The 20211-nt window shown below is 43.2% G+C and overlaps 2 protein-coding genes across 2 annotated transcripts; both read left to right on the plus strand.

Moving 5' to 3' along the window:
* Window positions 1–4703: 4703 nt before the first annotated feature.
* LOC118996333 (histone H2A-Bbd type 2/3-like) lies at window positions 4704–5139 on the plus strand. The gene has a single exon (XM_037059687.1). The coding sequence runs from the start codon at window positions 4786–4788 to the stop codon at window positions 5137–5139; it is 354 nt and encodes a 117-aa protein (XP_036915582.1). The 5' UTR covers window positions 4704–4785.
* An 823-nt stretch (window positions 5140–5962) lies between these two features.
* On the plus strand, window positions 5963–7722 carry LOC118996339 (40-kDa huntingtin-associated protein-like). Its single transcript, XM_037059693.1, is given in 1 exon segment — window positions 5963–7722. A coding segment is annotated over 1 exon segment (1083 nt). The 5' UTR covers window positions 5963–6047; the 3' UTR covers window positions 7131–7722.
* The last annotated feature ends 12489 nt before the right edge of the window (window positions 7723–20211 follow it).

A 20211-nucleotide genomic window follows, 5' to 3' on the forward strand; every position in this document is an offset into this window, starting at 1 on the left:
ACTCCTTTGTAGGTGACTGTCCTCTTATCTCTTGCTGCTTCTAGGATTCTCTCCTTCATTGTGATATTGGATAATGTAATTATGATGTGCCTTGGTGTGTTCCTTCTTGGGTCCAATTTCTTTGGGACTCTCTGAGCTTCCTAGATTTCCTGGAAGTCTATTTCCTTTGCCAGATTGGGGAAGTTCTCCTTTATTATTTGTTCAAATAAGTTTTCCACTCGTGGCTGTTCCTCTTCCCCTTCTGGTACCCCTATAATCCAGATGTTGGAATGTTTAAAGATGTCCTGGAGGTTCCTAAGCCTCTCCTCATTTTTTTGAATTCTCATTTCTTCATTCCTTTCTGGTTGGATGTTTTGTTCTTCCTTCTGGTCCACTCCCCTGATTTGAATCCCAATTTCCTTTCCATCACTATTGGTTTCCTGTGCATCTCCCTTCATTTCAATTAGTTTAGCCTTCATATGTTCCTCTAATTTGTGACTATAATCCACCAGTTCTGTGAGCATCCTGGTAACCAGTGTCTTGAACTGTGCTTCTGAGAGGCTGGCAATCTCTCGGTCGCTTAGAGTTATGGGCTCTGGGGCTTTGAGTTCTTCTTGCGCCATCTTTTGGGCTTTTCGTGCCTGTTACGTATCAGGATCAGAGGAGCCCTAGATGTTCACCAGAGCAGGGCAACTAAGTCGCTAGGTTGTGACTCTGTATGTGGGGGCGGGGTCAAAGAGGAGCAATGGCGCCTCGCCTGCTGCCTCCCGCCACGGCCCCCACAGGTGCGGCAACTGCCACCGTCACCAGGGCCCACGTGTTTTGTCCCATTGCATGCGAGTGTGCCACCGCCATCAGCCCTCGCCCCCTGGGGCCTGCGTGGTCCGTCTCACTGTGCGAGAATGTGCGACTGTGGTCAGTCTGCCCTACACCCTGACTGGGTCTGGGCCACTTGCGTGCCTAGGTCTGGGGATCTTTCCTGCCCCGACCCTGCTCCACTGCTGGTTCCGCCCCTCTTACCCTCCCGGTTGAACGGTTAGTTGTAGTCGGACTTCCGTATAATTCAATTTTCTGTTCTTTGGCTGTGTCTTTGTTCTCCAAACCTTTGTTGTATTCAAACTTGGTTGTGGGAGAAGGCACAGTGTTTCCACCTATGCCTCCATCTTGGCGGAAGTCTGTTTACCATACTTTGTACTCTGCCCCCATACCCCAGAAACAATCCTGAGGGTGCAAAGTAAGAGTAAGTTAAATTTTGTGAATAAGATTTAATATTCTCTAACTTGAAAAAAATGGACTAATGGAATATGTAGAAAAAATTAAGTAAATACCTTTGTGAGCAAAACCCCCAAATTGCAATGGTTAGATTTCACCAGCACTAGGAAGGCTTCCAATCCTTTACATTTTGCAGTGAATGGTGCTAACTTGAGGAAATAAGGGAAAACTCTAGGAGTAGGCTAAGAGTTTGATAGTTACTCAAGAAGTTTAACATAATCATTCCTTGACGGAGATCCTGCAGCAACTTTTGAACTCCAATCTCAGTCCTTGATTCTATTCCCACACAACTGCCAGAATGATATCAATGGAAACAAATCAGGCCATATCACTCCAAAGCTTAATGACCTTAGTGGGCACACAATACCCTAGAAGGTATTCCAAAACCTGAGCATAGCTTACCAGAACCTCCAAGTCTTGGCTCCTGCCAGCCCCTCCTCCAGCCACATCAACCACCAGTCCCCCATAGGCACCCTGCTGTCAAGCCTCAGTAAAATAATCGCAGGTTCCCCCCAATGCCTCAGCCTTTCATCAGGCTACAGATCCCTACACACACACACACACACACACACACACTCTCACACACTCACACACTCACACACTCACACTTACCCTCAAGCAGCTTCCCTGACCCAACCTATGCTTTCAACAAAAAAAATTTATGGACCACTCACTATACACTGTGACCATGAGTGTAACATATCTAAATCAATTAATGTAATACACTATATTAATAGAATGCACAGAGATGGAGGGCCTCGTGATCAACTCATAGATGTAGGGGAAAGGGAAGCATCTGACAAAATCCAACACCGTTTCATGAAAACAAATTCAACAAAATAGGAACAGAAGGGAACTTCCTCAACCTGATGAAGGGCATCTATGAAAAACACACAGACGACATCATTCATAATGATAAAAGACTGGGTTCCTCAACCTGATGAAAGGCATCTATGAAAAACACACAAACGACATCATTCATAATGATGAAAGGTTGGGTGCTTTGCCCCTAGCATCAGGAAGAAGATAAGAACATTCTTCTTGACATTTCTATGCAACATTGTATTCAACGTTCTAGTCAAGCCAAATAGGCAGAGCAAATAAATAAAAGGCATCCCAGTTGGAAAGGAACAAGTAAAACTATCTCTGTTCGTAGACGACACATTCGTATATATAAATGTGTGTGTGCACATATACAACACTAAAGAACACACCGGAAACACAGCAACCTACTCAAATATGCAGTAAGTGTTCAGCAGAGTTGCAGGATCCCAGATCAATGTGCAACCATCAGTTGTATTTCTATACACTAGCATGGAACAATCCAAAAAATGAGGTTAAGAAAATAATTCCTTCTACAGTATCATCCAAAAGAATAAAATACTGAGGGATAAATTTAACTAAAGACATGTAAGACTTGTACCCTGAAAACTGCAACACATTGCTGAAGGAAATTAAAAAGGATGGAAATAAATGGACAGTCATCCCATGTTAGTAGACTGAACATTTAATATCGTTAAGATGACCATAATCCCCAAGGCAATATACAGATTCGGTGCCATGCCTGTTACAATCTAACCTGGCATCTTTGTAAAAATTGGCAAGGTGATCCTGAAATTCACATGGAAATGCAAGGGATGCAGACGGCCAAAACAATCTCAAAAATGAAGAACAAAGTTGGAGGACTCTCACTTCCCAATTTCAATGCTTACTGAAAAGCTATCCTAAAAAGTGTGGCACTGGAATAATGATTATAGGCCAATGTTTCAGAATTTGGAGTCAGAAATAAGCCCATATGTCAATAAATAGTTGATTTGCAATAATGGTGCCGACACTATTCAATGGCTGAATGAAAAATCTCTTCAACAAAAACTGACAGGCCAACTGGATAGCCACACATGTAAGGATGAATATGGACCCCAAACTCACAGCATGTACAGATATTAATTCTGATGGGTCACAGACCAAAAGGTAAAGACAGAAACTATAAAACTCTTGGAATAAAACATAGATGCACGCCCCCATGACCTGGGAGTGGGCAACAGTTACAAAACATGAGAGCAAAAGCATGGCCATAAAAGACAGAGAAAAAAAGAGGAAATGGTATGCCATCCCAATTAAAAACTTTGGTGACTCAAAGGACTCTATCTAGGAAGTGAAAGGACAACCTATAAGATGGGAGAAACATTTGCAAATCGTATATCTGATAATGGGCCTATTTTCCAGCGTACATAAAGAACTCTTGCAACAGAAAGGCAAGCAACCCAGTTTTAGGAAACAGACGAAGGACTTGAAAGTTCATCTGTTTCCTCCAAGGCAGATGTACAAATGGCCAAGAGACGCATGGAAAGAGGCTCGACATTATTAGCCATTAGGGAAATTCAGATCAAAACCACGAGATACCACTTTCCACCCACTACGATGGCTATTATCAGCCAGGCAACAGGAAAATAACAAGTTTTGGTGAGGATGTGGAGAAAGTGGGACCTTCATACACTGTCATTCGGAGTGCAAAATGGCACAGCCGCCGTGGAAACCAGTCGGGCGGTTCCTCAGCAAGTTAAACACAGAATTAATTACCTTATGGCCTGGCAATTCCACTCCTAGATATATACCCAGAAGAACTGAAAACAGATGTTCAAACAGAACCCTGTACAGGAATGTTCGCCGCAGCGCTAGTCACAACAGCCAGAAGGTGAAAATCACCCAAAAGGCCATCAGCTGATGAACGGGTGCACAACCCGTCGTCCATCCACACAATGGAAGACTCAAGTGCTGACGCATGCTGGCATGTGAGTGAACCATAAGAACATTATGCTAAGTGAAGGCAGCCAGACACAAAAGGCCACCTATTTATTGTATGGCTGCATCTCTAGAAGTCTCTAGAGTGGACACACCTCTATGTACAGGAAGCAGGCTCCTATTCGCCTGGGTTCTCGGGGAGAGGAGAGGTTGTTGGCCAGGGGGAGCGGGGCAGGGGGCGGGCAGTGGGGAATGACTGCCTGATGGGTGCAGGGGTTTCTTTTGGAGTGGTCCCAACATCGTGGAAGTAGACCGTTGTGATGGCCATCCGACACCACGAGTGTTGACCTGGTGCCACGGGATCACACACGTTTGTTGCTGTTTCCGTACAACATTCCTGTCCAGAGGAAACAGAGAGCTCCGTCGAAGAGAGGGTCCAGTGGGCCGCGTGCGCAGGGTGCCACCAGCGCCCTTGCTTGGCAGGCCCAGGCCCGCAAGGCCCAATGGGAAAGCAGTGACCTCATGGAACTTCGGTGTCACACAGCGTGTGCCTCCACCAATCAGGGGCCGGCCCGTGGTCGCTAGGATACGCAGTAAGGGCCTGTGTACTGGCCATCCAGAGAGGTTGGGACCAACTGCCCAATCTCACCTGACCGCACCTGACCGCACCTGACCGCACCTGACCGCACCTGGCCGCACCTGACCGCACCTTGCCGCACGGAGACACCCCGCAGCACCCCGCAGCACACTGCAGAGCTACGCCGGTGGGAACAAGAGCACCCAAAGCCCAGCATGCCTGGTCGAAGGAGCCGTAGGGGGTCGTCCGGTACCGGTCACCGTCGCCAGAGGCGGATCCGCACCCGCACGGCTAGAGCTGAGCTACTCTTTTCTGTCAGCCACCTGGAGCGCCTCCTGCGTGAAGGCCACTACGCCCAGCATCTGACCTCATCTGCACCCGTGTTTCTTGCGGCCATCGTACAGTATCTGACCGCCACGGTCCTGCAGCTGGCCGGGAACGAGGCCCAGAGAAGCGGCTGCAGGTTCATCACCCCACAGCTCGTGGACATGGCCATCCACAACAATGCCCTGCTCAGTGTCTTCTTTGCAAGCACCACCATTTCCCTAGTGGCCCCGGGCTGGCAGTAGCTGCCCAACAGGACATGGGTTCTCTGGGCCTCAACCCCAGGGTGCCAGGCCTCTTTGCAGCCCAAGCAGCCCAAGCCTGGCTGGTGCCTTGGGCAAACCCATTGAAAATAAACTGTTTATTCTTGAAAGAAACCCATGTGCCTGCTTTGGTCACTGTGTCTGTGGGGGGTCTGAGGGACGAAACTCATTGGAGGGATCGGGGCGGGGTGTCTGCCAGTGGGTGAGGGTGGAGTCAGGGACGGTGAGAGGAGCAGCCTCTGGAGGTGACAGTGCAGGGCGTGGCCCTGGGTGGGAGAGGCTGCCTGAGATGGCTGTGAGGATGGGGTGTGGAAGACTCCCCCACGGCCTCTGAGCAAGTCGAAGCCCATCAAAGTTCCCCGAAGGATGGTGTTCATGGGGGTGGAGTACTTAGACCATGACTAAGGCATCGTGATAGGGTGAATGTGTCATGCCAACTCGGGTGCGGGATGGAGGAGGGGACAAAGGGGTTGGCGTGGACTCCAATGGGGCAGTGGATGGACGGGGAGATTGAGGAGGGAAAGTGGAGGGCAATCAAGAAAATCCAAAATCGGAATGGTCACGGGGGATCACAAGTTTAGTTTTGGTCCTGTTTTCTTAGAGGTGCTGGGAGGTACCATAGCAACCGAGGTAACAAGCTGTCACCTAGAAACAAAGGGCGCTGGGTCAGGCCCCGCCCCACGATCCATGTCTTGTTTATACTTTTATTACCAAGGCCTAGTCCCAGGAGCCCGAGATTTACTTATCATACTGCCAGGAGGGGGCGTGTGTTTCCATTGAGAGATCCTGTGCAGGCGCTCAGGCATAGCAACCCCAAGCAGGATGAAGGTTAAGTAGCAGTTAGCCTGCACTGGCAAAGTCCGCTCAGTGGAAGCGCTCAGGCTGGGAACATGGCGGCACCCGCTGCCAGCTTGGGTGGCTATTCGGGCCCAGGGCCCCATGCTGGGAACTTCTTGGCCAGGTATTGCCAGATGTTGAACAAACTGAAAAAGCGGTTCCTGCGGAAGCCTAACGTGGCGGAGGCCAGCGAGCAGTTCTGACAACTGGGCCGAGAGCTGCGTGCCCAGGAGTGCCTGCCTTAAGCGGCCTGGTGCCAGCTGGCGGTTGCGCGCTGCCATCAGGTGCTCTTCCACGGGCCCGGGGAAGTTCTGGCCCTCACCGAGGCTGCCTGCCTCTTCCTGCGGCAGGAGCGCGACGCGCGCCAGCGCCTCGTCTGCCCCGCCGCTTATGGGGAGCCGCTGCAGGCAGCAGCCAGCGCCCTGGGTGCTGCTGTGCGTCTGCACCTTGAGTTGGGCCAGCCGGCCGCAGCCGCCGCCCTGTGCCTGGAGCTGGCCGCCGCCCTGCGCGACCTGGGTCAGCCGGGCGCTGCCGCTGTCCACTTCCAGCGCGCCGCCCAACTGCAGCTGCCCCAGCTGCCCCTGGCAGCGCTGCAGGCGCTCGGCGACGCCGCCTCCTGCCAGCTCTTGGCGCGCGACTACAATGGCGCCTTGGCGCTCTTCACGCGAATGCAACGCCTGGTGCGGGAGTACGGCAGCCACCCGGTGCAGCTGCTGCCGCCGGTCCCGCTGCAGCCACAGCCTCAGGTACAGCCGCAGCCATTAGGCCTCCAGCGTGGACTCGGTGCGTCCCCAGCCCTGCAGGCCGCTCTGCTCCCTCCAAATGCTAGCTCTGCGGCCGCTCCCTCTCCCGCAGTACTGGGTGCCTTCTCGGACATCCTGGTACCCTGTGAGGTATCCCGCGTGCTGCTGCTGCTGCTCCTGCAACCACCGCCCGCCAAGCTCCTTCCAGAGCATGCCCACACCTTGGAGAAGTACTCCTGGGAGGCTTTTGACAGCCACGGGCAGGAGACCAGTGGCCAGCATCCCGAGGAGCTCTTCCTGCTGCTCCAGTCCTTGGTCATGGCTACCCACGAAAAGGACACGGAAGCCATCAAATCGCTGCAGGTGGAGATGTGGCCACTGTTGAGTGCCTAGCAGAACCACCTCCTTCACCTCATTCTGCAAGAAACCATCTTCCCCTCAGGACAGGGCATCTGATGACTCATATTAACCAAGTGGCTTTGCCTGTTACCACGCTGACACATCCACCTTTGCCTTTGGAGGGAAGTAAAAGACATTGACCCAGTGATTCTACCTTTGTTTAGCTTATTCCTCTTGCCACCACAGGAATTTAGTTGACTGAAAATTACTGTATCCCAAAGACCTATTTCCATAATAGTGGGAGAATAAACAATATAATAGGATCAGAATAGAGCAAATGGCTCTCTTCCCAAAAACTGCAGTATAAAAATGAGAATGCTTTATTCCTTTCCTCTTCCACCCAAGTCGACTTGTCCCACACCCGTACCCCCAAATCTTTGTTTCATTGTCATGATTTTATTTTGTACAGCTGTCTAAATACTGAAGGTATGTAATTTTTTATCGTGGTTAATTTTTTGGAGTGTTTCTATATCTATGTCATCACCCAATTTCTTGTCTGTTTTATCCACCCCATATGTATTCACGGTATTCCATACACTGTTGCTACAGCCCTAAATCCATGATAAAGCTGTTCCAATAATCCTGACTTGTGGTTTATATTTACTCCATCTGTAACATGAGAATATCTTAGATACTTGTCAGGATGCAGAAACAGCTCTCTTTCAGTTCCAAGATGTATTTATTCATTTGCAATTGACAGTGTGCCTTGTATACAATATCCCAGACAATGAGTCCACAGAGATCATTTACTTAAATAGCTGCAAAGCAAATGCATCTGGTGTAATCTTGTGTTTGGAGTGTGGTTAGAGAGAAATGGAGGTCCAACATAGATGTGTCAGGTATGCATTGGAATTCACACGTCTGGTTCTATTCTGAGAGTACCCATAATCTTTTATTTGTAGTAGGAATCTTTCTGTAACTCTTATTTAACTCAACAATGTGAAATCAGCATGGTTCTTTGGTTTTGTGTGATTGTGTGTATGATAACACATGATGACATTCTATTAAAAATACTAAATCTTCAAGGCTTTTTGGTCAAAATGGTACATGCAAACCAATTTAGCTGTTTTTTCTAATTCAGTTTTATTTTCTTCACACTTTTGAGAGTGATCACAATCACTCCTCAGAGTATCTGATTCTTAATCATTCAGCTTTGGGAAAATGCACTCATTTAGGCTGAAGTTGTATACAGTACTAATCTTTCGGGATGAGATTTAAGGAGTTTGGAGTAGATTTTTATTTTGCATTTTATGGGGGCATGTGGACAGTTGTCACTATGAGTTAAGTGCCCCCAAATTGGTGGGACTTTTGGGGTATTTTCTACTTTTGTTTCAACAGTGTGGAAGCAATAGGTAAGGATCTACAGGACACACCTATTTGAGACACATTGAGCCACAATTCCTGTGCTCCCACTTGGCTGCCAGGAAAGGTCCTTGGGAGCCCAAAAAGCCTAGTCCAGTTTACTGAAAAAGTGGTAAGGGTCCGTGCTCCTCTGTGCTTTTGCTTTTTCTGGTACACTCCTCTCACCCTGGGCTGCAAGCCTGGCCTGCTGCCTTACTGTCTTATGACAGAAATGCTTAAGAATTATGTAATGTGACTTATAGTATTTGATTTGGGTTTAAGAAATATACCCTTAGGTATCTGGTCCAAACTACTCACATTGAGGAGGTGGATGGGGTGTGGGAGGAATTACCAGAGACCCAAGTATTAGGTATACAAGCAGTATTGATCAGAGTTCCCCAGACATACAAAAGATATCAATCTCTCACTCTCTCCATACACACACACACACACACACACACACACACACACACACATCTATATCTGTCTATCTTTCCAATCTCATGTGAGTGGAAGCTTAGAAAAACCAACATCTGTAGGGGAGGCTAGACATCCAAAACAGAGGTGCAACTGGAGTCCAGAGGCACCTTCAGGTAAAATTTCCTCTTTTTCCAATGAGGTCACTCTTTTTTTTCATTTTTTTATTCTTGTTTATTCCGTTACAGTTGTCTCCATTTTCCCATTTGCCCTCCTCCACCCAGCCCACCACTTGTTCCCACAGTCAATTCCCCCACAGTTGTCCATTCTTTTTCTATTAAGGCGTTTAATGGCTTTGATGAGGCCCACAGCCATTCTCAAAGTCCACTGATTTAAAATTTAATCTTGACAAAAAAACACCCTCACAGTACATTTACAATAATGTTTACCAAATATCCAGGTACTGTGGACTAGCCAAGTTCACACATAAAAGTGATCAATCATAAGTTATACCCTTGATCAACTTGGCACCCAGATACATCTTAAAACATACTGAAACTGCCAAAAAGGAAAATAACAAGGTCCTACTTTGACCTAACAAGATACAATTACCCTGTGTACAACCAAAAATGCAATAACCCTTTTCCCAGTTGAAGATTTATTTATTTTTATTTAATTGTTGTTCAAGTACAGTTTTCTATTACTCCCATTCCAGCACACCCTCCAGTGCTCCCCACCTCCATCCCATTTCCACCTCCCTTAGTTGTGCATGTGTGCCTTATGCTAGTTTCTGTAAATCCATCCCCTTTTCCCCCTAAAATTCCCTCCCCTCTCCCCTCTGGTCACTGTCCCCCTGTTATCTATTTCAGTGTCTTTGGTTATATTTTGCTTGCTTGCTTGTTTTCTTGTTTAGCTTCCCGTTAAAGGTGAGATCATATGGTATTTGTCTTTCAATGCCTGGCTTATTTCACTCAGCATAATGTTTTCCAATTCCATCCATGCTGTTGCAGAGGGTAGTAGCTGCTCCTTTCTTTCTGCTGCATAGAATTCCATTGTGTGTATGTACCATACTTTTTTGATCCATTCATTTACTGATGGGCACCTAGGTTGTTTCCAATTCTTGACTATTGTAAATTGTGTTGCTATGAACATTGGGTGCATAGCTTCATTTGGATTGGTGTTTTAGGTTTCTTAGGATATAATCCTAGCAGTAGAATTTCTGGGTGAAAAGGCAGGTCCACCTTTAGTTTTCTGAGAAAATTCCATATTGTTTTCCATAGTGGTTGTACCAGTCTACAATCTCACCAACAATAGATTAGGTTCCCCTCTTCTCCACAACATCTCCAACACTTGTTGCTTGTTGCTTTGTTTATGATGGCCATTCTGACCAGTGTGAGGTGGTAGCTCATTTTGGTTTTAATTTGCATCTCTCTGATAGCAAGTGATATTGAGCATCGTTTCACGAGTCTCTGGATCTTGTGTATGTCCTCCTTGCAGAAGTGTCTGTTCAAGTCCTTTGCCCTCTTTTTAATTGGGTTGCTTGTCTTCTTAGGGTGGAGTTGTGTAAGTTCTTTGTATGTTTTGGAGATTAAACCCTTGTCTGAGGTGTCATTGGCAAATATGTTTTCCCATACAGTTGGTTCTCTTTTTATTAAAATACTATTTTCTTTAGCTGTGCAGAACCTTTTATTTGGATGAGATCCCATTTGTTTATTCTTTCCTTTATGTCCATTGCTCTAGGAGACATATCAGTAACTGTTGCTGCATGAAATATCTGATATTTTCCTGCCAATGTTCTCCTCTATGACTTTAATGGTGTCATGGCTTATATTTAAGTCTTTTATCCAAATTAAGTCTTGAATTAATTTTTGGTGTATGGTGTAAGTTGGTGCTTGAGTTTCATTTTTTTTTTTGCATGTAGCTCTCCAGTTCTCCCAACATCATTTGTTGAAGACGCTATTTATAGTCCATTTTATGTTGCTGCCCACTTTGTGGAATATTAATTGACTGTAGAGACTTGGATTTATTTCTGGGCTCTCTGTTCTGTTCCATTGGTTTATGTGCCTGTTTTCATGCTGGTACCAGGCTGTTTTGATTACAGTGGCCTTATAATACAGTTTGGTATCAGGTATTGTGATTCCTCCTACTTTGCTCTTCTTTCTCAAAATTGCAGCTGCTATTCAGGGTCGTTTATGGTTCCATATAAGTTTTTGAAGTGTTTGTTCTATGTCTGTGAAATATGCCATTGGTACTTTAATAGGTATTGCATTGAATCTGTAAATTGCTTTGGGTAGTATGGACATTTTAATGATGTTAATTCTTCCAATCCATGAACATGGTATATGTTTCCATTTGTTTGTGTCTTCCTTGATTACTTTCTTCAGTGTTGTGTAATTTTCTGTGTATAGGTCTATTACCTACTTGGTTAGGTTTATTCCTAGGTATTTTATTTTTCTTTTGCTATATTGAATGGGATTTTTTTCTTGATATCTGCTTCTGCAGTTTCATTGTTGGTATAAAATAATGCCTTTGATTTCTGGATATTGACTTTGTATCCTGCTGTTTTGCCAAATTAATTTATTAGTTCAAGCAGTTTTTGGGTAGAGCCTATACGATTTTCCATGTACACTATCATGTCATCTGCAAACAGTGACAGCTTTGTTTCCTCCTTTCTGATTTGGATGCCTTTTATTTCCTTTTCTTGTCTGATCACTTTGGCTAGAACTTCTAATACTATATTGAATAGAAGTGGTGAAAGTGGACAACCTTGTCTTGTTCCTGATCTTAGTGGAAACGATTTTAGTTTTTGCCCATTAAGTATAATGTTGGCTGTAGGTCTCTCATATATGGCTTTTATTACATTGAGGAATGCTCCCTCTATTCCCACTTTGCTGAGTGTTTTTAACATAAATGTGTGTTGAACCTTATCAAAAGCTTTTTCCACATATATTCATATGATCATGTATTTTTGTCTTTGCTTTTGTTTATATGATGTATCACATTTCTTGATTTGTGAATATTGAACCATCCTTGCATCCCTGGGGTGAATCCCACTTGGTCATGGTGTATGATATTTTAATGCATTGTTGGATGCAGGTTGCCAATATTTTGTTGAGGATTTTAGCATCTATGTTCATCAGCAATATTGGCCTGAAGTTTTCTTTCTTTGTTTTATATTTATCTGGTTTGGGATTAGGATGATTTGGGTTTCATAAAAGAGTGTGAGAGTCTTCCATCATTTTGGAGTTTTTGGAAGAGTCTGTGAAGAATATGGGTTAGCTCTTCCTTTGTAGAATTCTTGCCTTGTAGAATTCTCCTGTGAAAACATCTGGTCTGATGCTTTTGTGTGTCAGGAGTTTTTTGATTACTGCTTCACTTTCCTCTGTTGCTATTGGTCTGTTCAGGCTTTCTGCTTCTTCTTCATTGGGTTTTGGAAAATTATATTTTTTCTGGAAATTTGTTCATTTCACCTAGGTTTTCAAATTTCTTGTCATACAGTTCTTCATAGTAATTTTTACAATCCCTTCTATTTCTCTGGTGTCAGTTGTAATCTCTCCTCTTTCATTCATGATTGTGCTTACTTGGGTCCTCTCTCTTCTTTTCTTGATGAGCCTACTTAAAGGCTTGTCTATTTTGTTTATCTTTTCAGAAAACCAGCTCCTGGATTCATCGATCCTTAGAATTTTGCTTTTCGTCTCTATGTCATTTAATTCTGCTATGATCTTGGTTATTTCCTTCCTTCTACTTGCTCTGGGCTATCTTTGTTGTTGTTCCTCGAGTTCTTGCAGGCATAGGGTTAGGTTGTTTTTTGAAATGTTTCTGTCTTTTTTAGGTAGGACTGCATTGCTATGAACTTCCCTCTCAGGACTGCCTTCGCTGTGTCCCATAAGTTTTGGGTTGTCGTGAGTTTATTTTAATTTCTTTCCAGAAACTTTTAAATTTTTTCCTGATTTTCATTCTTGATCCATTCACTATTTAATAACATGCTATTCAATCTCCATGATTTTGAGTGTTTTGGATTTTTTTCCCTTGGGGTTGGTTTCCAGTTTCAGTCCTTTGTGGTTGGGGAAAATGCTTGGTATAATTTTAATTTTCTTGAATTTGTTGAGGCTCGTTTTGTGTCCTATCATGGGATCTATCTTTGAAAATGTTCCACATGCATTTGAAAAGAATGTGTATTTGCTTCTTTGGGATGAAGGGCTTTATATATATCATTTAAGTTCATTTCATCTAGGGCGTTGTTCAATGCCACAATATCTTTGTTGATATTTTGTTTGGAAGATCTCTTCATTTGTGAGAGTAGGGTGTTAAAATCTTCAACTATAATTGTGTTACTGTCAATATCTTTCTTAAAGTCCTCTAAGATTTTCTTTATATATTTGGGTGCTCCTATGTTGGTTGCACATATATTTACAATGTTTATGTCCTCTTGGTGGATTCTTCCCTTGAGTATTATAAAGTGATCTTCTGGGTCTCTCTTTATGACCGTTTTTTTGAAGACTATTTTGTCTGATGCGAGTATTGCTACCCTGGCTTTTTTTTCCTGGCCATTTGCTTGGAATAGTTGTCTCCAGCCCTTCACCTTTAGTCTGTGTAGGTATTTTGTCCTGAGGTGGGTCACTTGTAGGCAGTATATTTGTGGGTCATGATTTCTTAACCATTCAGCTATTTTATGCCTTTTGATTGGAGCATTTAATCCATTTACATTTAAGGTTATTATTGACAGGTACTTGTTCATTGTCATTTTTATACCTGTTTTTCTCTTTGTTTCTCTCTTTTCTTTCCTTGCCTTAAAGCAGTCCTTTTAGCATCTCTTGCAGAGCTGGTTTGGTGGAGGTGTATACTTTTAGACTTCTTTTGCCTTGGAAGCTCTTTATTTGGCCTTCTATCTTGATTGAGAGCTTTGCTGGGTAAAGTAGCCTTGGTTGTAGGCATCAGGTTCACATTACTTGGAATATTTCTTGCCATTCTTTTATTGCTTGGAGCTTTTCCATTGAAAAGTCAGTAGCTAAACTTATTGGGGCTCCCTTGTATGTTACTTCCTTTTCCTCCCTTACTGCCTTTAAGATTCTCTCTTTGTCTTGGAATTTTGCCATTTTAACAATGATGTGTTTTTGAATTGGGACTCTTTTGGTTCTTCTTGATTAGGACTCTCTGTGTTTCCTGGATTTGTGCGACTTTTTCTCTCATCAAATTAGGGAAGTTTTCCATCATTACTCTTTCAAATAGATTTTCTCTCCCTTGCTCTTCTTCTTCTCCTTCTGGTATCCCTACTATTTGGATATCATTATGCTTCATATTGTCTTGCATTTCTCTTAATCCCTCTTCTTTCTTTCTTAGCCTCTTTTCCTTTTCTCACTCTTTCTGGGAGTTTTTTCTACTTTGTCCTACAACTCGCTGATTTGATCTTCTGATTCATCCATCCTGCTTATGATTCCTTCCACTGTGTCCTTTTTAAACATTTATTTATTTATTTATTTATCTTTAGAGGGGAAGGGAAGGGGCAAGGGAGAAAAATATCAATGTATGGATGCCTCTCACATGTCCCCTGCTGGGAACTGGTCTGCAACCCAGGCACGTGCCCTGACTGGGAATCGAACCCTGATGCTTTCGTTCACAGGTCCACACTCAATCCACTGAGCTATGCCAGCCATGGCTACTGTGTTCTTCAGTTCATAAATTTCATTCTTCATTTCCTGTTGGCCCTTGTCGATAGTTTCTATTTCCTTTTTTGTGTTGATATAGTTTGCTGTCAGTTCATTGTAGCTCCCCTGTAGTTTCTGGTAGCTCATTATGAGCTCCTTGATCTTCCTGATAACCAGGGCTTTCAATTCAATATCTGTTAGTTGACTTGCCTCTATTTCATCTAGCATTCTTTCTGAAGCTTCCTCCTTTCCTTTCATTTGCGGACTGGTTCTTTGTCTTCCCATTGTTTGCGAGACTCTTCTTGTTAGCTTCAGCTTCTTAAATTGATTTGTTCTGGCTTCCTGGGTTTATGGTGTGAACTTCTGTAGTATAGTACCTGTGAGATTCAGTGGTGTAGTCTTCTTGATCTCCCCAGCTCACTGGTCTTGGGTTGTGCTTTACATTGGCTCTGAGTTTGTCTTTGGGTTTTAGTTGTTTTGGGGTCTTTCTTTTATTGGTCCTTCTCACCAGCTGGTGAACCGATAGTTCCTCTGTCCACTACCCATTTTAATTTGTTGTGCAGGTGAGGGCAGGTTGTGTTGAAGCTAGTTCTTCTATTTGTACAGGGTTCTGAGGTTTCTCTTTTGCTCTTGTTCAGTTGTTTGCCCTGGGTAGTTTCTCCACTGTTTAGTTGTAGTTCCAGATAGGTCTCAGATTGAGGTCTGTGTGGTTTACACTCTCTCCTTCACCTTTTTCTGTTGTTATCTGATGGTGGTTCCTTTGTTGTTGGGTTTCCTTTTTCAGTGGGCATCCTGGTGTTGACTGCTTTCACCACTTCTTTTTTTGTGTGTGTGATCACTTGGAAAGGAAGGCAAAATTGTTTATGACAGCAGGTGAATATTCTATGATATTTACAGTAGCACCCAGTAGAAAAGAGATAGAAGATCCTTTGGGTATGTATAATGATAACCATAATCTTCAACCCAACTAGCCACTTTTTAGAAAGGATGGAAAGAAGATGAGGCTCTTGTTATGGAGAGAAGGTTTGTGAGTTGGATCTAGAAAGCAATGAGGTTGTGGGAGGTCAGATTCTGAGGTAAGGCGAGAATAAAGGATGGTCAATAGGTGTAGTGTGAGAGAGAATAGAGTTAACCACTACAGCATTATACTTCAAGAAACAATGAAGTGGGCTAAGATCTGGGAGGGGTGATGTGTAGTGTTTATAATGGTATGGAATAGCTGTTCTTTACAATAATATTAGAGCAACAATCATATGACAGAATCTATGAGATACCAAGAATAGGGAGTATTGGACCTTCAATAGTGTGTTGATGGAGCACAGGTGAAGTAAGGGACAGTAAATTAGCAATAGAGTATGACTGAGGGGACAGGGGAAACCTGTCAAATGATATAATATATCCAGCCAAGGCAAAGAAGACTATACAGAAAGAAGAGGAATACAAAGATACTATTAAAATAAAAGATGTAAGAATAATGAAAATAATGAAAAAATAATGCAAATATGCAGTGATTTGTTGTTTCTCTGCTACAGCAAAGTGAAATTTGCCTCTCTTTTTCTACTGTTGGGATGCCCCCTCTTTGGGTCCAACTCTGGTCTTTTTGTAGTTCCAAGTTTTTTGTCTCATTTGTGGGGGAAAGAAAAAACCAGAAAAACAAAAACAAAGGTAGCAGAAGGGAGGAAAAAGTGATAAGTTTGGAAGGAAAAGAAGAAGGAATAAAGCAAGAAAGAAGAAAAGAGAGGAAAAACGTATTGAAAGATAAAACAATCATAAAGTTAAAAAATAAAAGATTACTTGAAAAACAAACTAACAGATAAACAAACAAAAACACCTCTTGTTGGTTTCCATCTGGCCAAAGCAGTTTTTCTGGTCTCACTGGCTGCAGCACGCTGAGGGGAGATCGGTGTGGTCTTTCTTTCTTCTGGGTGTACTCAGCCTGTCTCACGAGCACTCTCCCAAGATACAGACATGTGCCTCTTCCCAGCACCCCACCGAGGGAATCCAGGTCCTTTTCCAGGGTGCTTCCCCCCGCCCCGTGGGAGTCACTGCCATGTGCTGGGGTGCCGGTGCACATGCCCGGCCAGGCTCCCCTGGTCCCGCATGCTTAGGCAGGAACCTTTCCCAGTGCTACAGGGGAACACAAGGGTGACTCTCAATTCTCCCAAGCCAGCAACCACTGACTCCACCATGGGTGATCACGGCCCCCTTGTTTGCTTCCTTGTGCCCATTTCTCTCTCTGACACTTCAAGCAAATAGGTCTCTCCTGGTATTTTTCAAACTGTGCCCAGCCGGGTAGGGAGGGAGCTGATGACCCTGCTCTCTCCCAAGGACCTTGCTGCCAGGCCTCAGCTCCCACAGCATCCGGGGCAGACCTGGCCTGGGCCCCTGGCTTCCGGCCTGGTGGAGGCAGCAGTGGTGGCCTGTGGCCTCTGTGCTGGTCCCTTTGGATCTTATTGACCTGCAGCCATCTCCTCACTGTCTGGTCCTTCAGTGTCCACTACAATTTCTGGATTCCTATTTTCCAATATGGTGGGCACTATTGGCTATTTGCTGTTTTCCTGTGCAGATCAGCCATATTTTTCTCCCATGCATGGGGGGAAGCGGCATCCTCTTTGTCCTACTCCACCTCCATCTTCCCCAGGACCTGGTTGAGTTTTTCTTAATTCCTTGGTTGTCGGAGTTCCATGCAGTTTGATTTTTCTGGCACTTCTGGTTGTTTATTGAATTTAGATTGGTTGTTATCTTCATTTTGGTTGTGTGAGGAAGTGAAGGGTTTCTACCTATGCCTCCTTCTTGGCTGAATGAATATGTTGAGTCTTATTTTTGTTCTATTGTGTGGTCTGTCTTTGAGAATGGTCCATGTGCATTTGAAAAGAATATGCAATTTGCTTCTTTGGGGCAAAAGGTTCTATATATATCAGTGAAGTCCATTTGATCTAGGTTGTCATTCAGTGCCAAAATATCCTTTTGATTCCTTGTTCAGAAAATGTATCCATTGTTGCTAGTGGGGTGTTAAAATCTCCTACTATAAGCGTGTTGGTATCTGTATCTTCTTGTAGTCCTCCAAGATTTTCCCTATATATTTGGGTGCTCCTATTTTGTGTGCCTACATGTTTGCTATTTTTATGTCTTGTTGATGGGTTCTTTTCTTGAGTATTATGAAGTGTCCTTCTGTGTCTGTTTTTATGGCTTTTTTAAACCTTTTTTATTGTTGTCCAAGTACAGGTGTCTCCATTCTGCCCCCCCAACTGCCCCTAATCCAACCATCCCCACCTTCCACCCTCAATCCTACCTGCCTTTGGTTTGTCCACATATCCTTTATACATGTTCCTGAAAATCCCTCCCCCTGTTTTAAAATCTATTTTGTCTGATATAAGAATTGCAACCCCATTTTTTTCCTGTGTATTTTTTGGAATATTTTCTTCCAACCATTCACTTTCAGTCTGTGAAGGTGTTTGGTTGTCAGGTGGGTCTCTTGTAGGCAGCATATGTGTGGGTCATGTTTTCTTATCCATTGAGCCACATTATGTCTTTTGATTGGAGCATTTAATCCATTTGCATTTAAGGTCATTACTGATAGGTACTTATTACCTGTGTTCCTCTGTCTCTTTCACTCCTTTTCTTCATATTCTTATAGCAGTCCCTTTAGCATATCTTGCAGTGCTGGTTTGTTGAAAGTATATTCTTTTAGCCTTCTTTTTTTCTGGGAACTTCCTTATTTCTCCTTCCATTTTAAATGACAGTCTTGCTGGGTAGAGTAGTCTTGGTTATAGGCCTTTGGTTTTCATTACTTGGAACATTTCTTGCCATTCCTTTCTGTCTTGTAGTGTTTCTGTTGAGAAGTCAGTTGCTAGCCTTATTGGGGCTTCTTGGTATGTTACTTCCTGTTCCTCCCTTGGTGCCTTTAATATTCTCTTTGTCTTGGAATATTTTCATTTTAATTATGTTGTTTCTTGGAGTTGGCCTCTTTGGGTTCCTCTTGATTGGGACCCTCTATGCTTCCTGGACTTGTGTGACTTTTTCTCTCATCAAATTAAGAAAGTTTCCATTATTACCTTTTCACACAGGTTTTCTATTCTTTGGTTCTCTTTTCCTTTTGGTATCCGTATTATACAGATATTATTATATTTCATGTTTTCCTGGAACTCCCTTAATCCCTCTTTATTTCTTTTGAGTCTTTTTTCTTTTTCTTGCTCTATCTGGGAATTTTTTTCTACCTTGTCTCTGCTTCATCTAGCCTGCTTTTAATTTCTTCTACTGTGTTTTTTAATTCAGAAATTGTATTCTTCATTTTATCTTGTCTCTTATTGGTAGTTTCTATGTCCATTTTCATGATAATGTAGTCCACAATAAATTCCCTGTTGTTTTTGGTAATTTGCACCAAACTCACTGAGCTTCATTATAACCATTATTTTAAACTAAATGTCTGATAGTTTACTTGCCTGTATCTCATTTAGTACTCTTTCTGGGGATTCCTCCATTCCTTTTGATTGGGGGTTGTTTCTTTGTCTCTCCATTTTAGGGAACACTATTCTTGTTTATTTCTGCTTCTCAAATTGATCTACTTTGACTTTCTGTCTTTGTGGTATGAACTTCTATCATAGGAGACCTGTGAGATTCAGTAGTGCCATCTCCTTGATCTCTTGAACTTGCTGCTCTTGGGGGGCCCTTTATGTGGGCTCTCTGGATATAATTGTGTTTCAACTGTTGTTCCATCATTCTTTGGTGTGTCCTTACCTCAAGCTGGCTGAATGAGGTTCTATCCACACACCATATGTTGTATGCTATTGTGAAGCTATTGCCAGAACAAAACCACACAGTCCAGGAAACAAACCCACAGCCACAAAAATAACTCCCACTGGAAACCCCACAATCAACAGCAAATGAACCAGTATTAATAAGGGTGTAAAGAGATTAATATTATTATAGTAAAGAGAAATGAATATGAGATGACTAACTGAAAGAAAAATGATTTTGAGAGGGTTGAGGGAGGTGCACTAATAAGAGTAAGAATCGCAGCAATGGGAAGAGAGAAAGTGAAACTTACATCATAAATAAAAGATGAAATGAAGAAAGTGGAATAGAGTAAGAGAAGGAATGTGTATAGTATTAGACTTAAACAGAAAATTAAAAAATAAAATGAGAGAGAGAAAGAAAAGGAAAAAAGTAAACAATAAAAAATAGAAAACAAATTGGTTGATACCACAGCAGTATCAACAACAAATGAGCTAAGATTAATATAGGTGGGATGGGAATGACTGGGAAAAAAGAAAGGAATAAAAGCTTAAGAGATGTGTGGAGGACAGGGAAGTGATTATCAGATGATAGAGGGAGAAAGAATACTGAGTAAGGAATGAAGACCAGGCTAAGAAGGGGAAAAAATAAAATTGGAATGAAAAAAATGAAAGGGCGGGATGAAAGGAAAAAATAGAAAGAAAAAAAACAGCTAAGACAGAGAAAAGTTAAAATTTGAGATTAAAAAAAAAAGAATGGGCAGGATGAAGGCAGAATTAAGTAGGAGAGGGGAGCAGTAGAATCTGAGGTTTGAAATACCTCAGGAATAGTGAAGATATAGAGATAAAATTGAAAAATCCAACAACAACTACCCTACTCACAACCAATGGGCAAAGATTGCTAAAGGTGGAGAGAGAACATGGGCATTTTATGAGTGG

Source organism: Sturnira hondurensis, unplaced genomic scaffold, assembly GCF_014824575.4.
Source record: "Sturnira hondurensis isolate 20B ecotype Veracruz unplaced genomic scaffold, ASM1482457v3 Scaffold0011256, whole genome shotgun sequence".
NCBI lineage: Eukaryota > Metazoa > Chordata > Mammalia > Chiroptera > Phyllostomidae > Sturnira > Sturnira hondurensis.

What these genes read in the sequence shown, in the direction of transcription:
- LOC118996333 (XM_037059687.1), top strand. Translation starts at nt 4,786, where the DNA reads ATGCCTGGTCGAAGGAGCCGTAGGGGGTCGTCCGGTACCGGTCACCGT.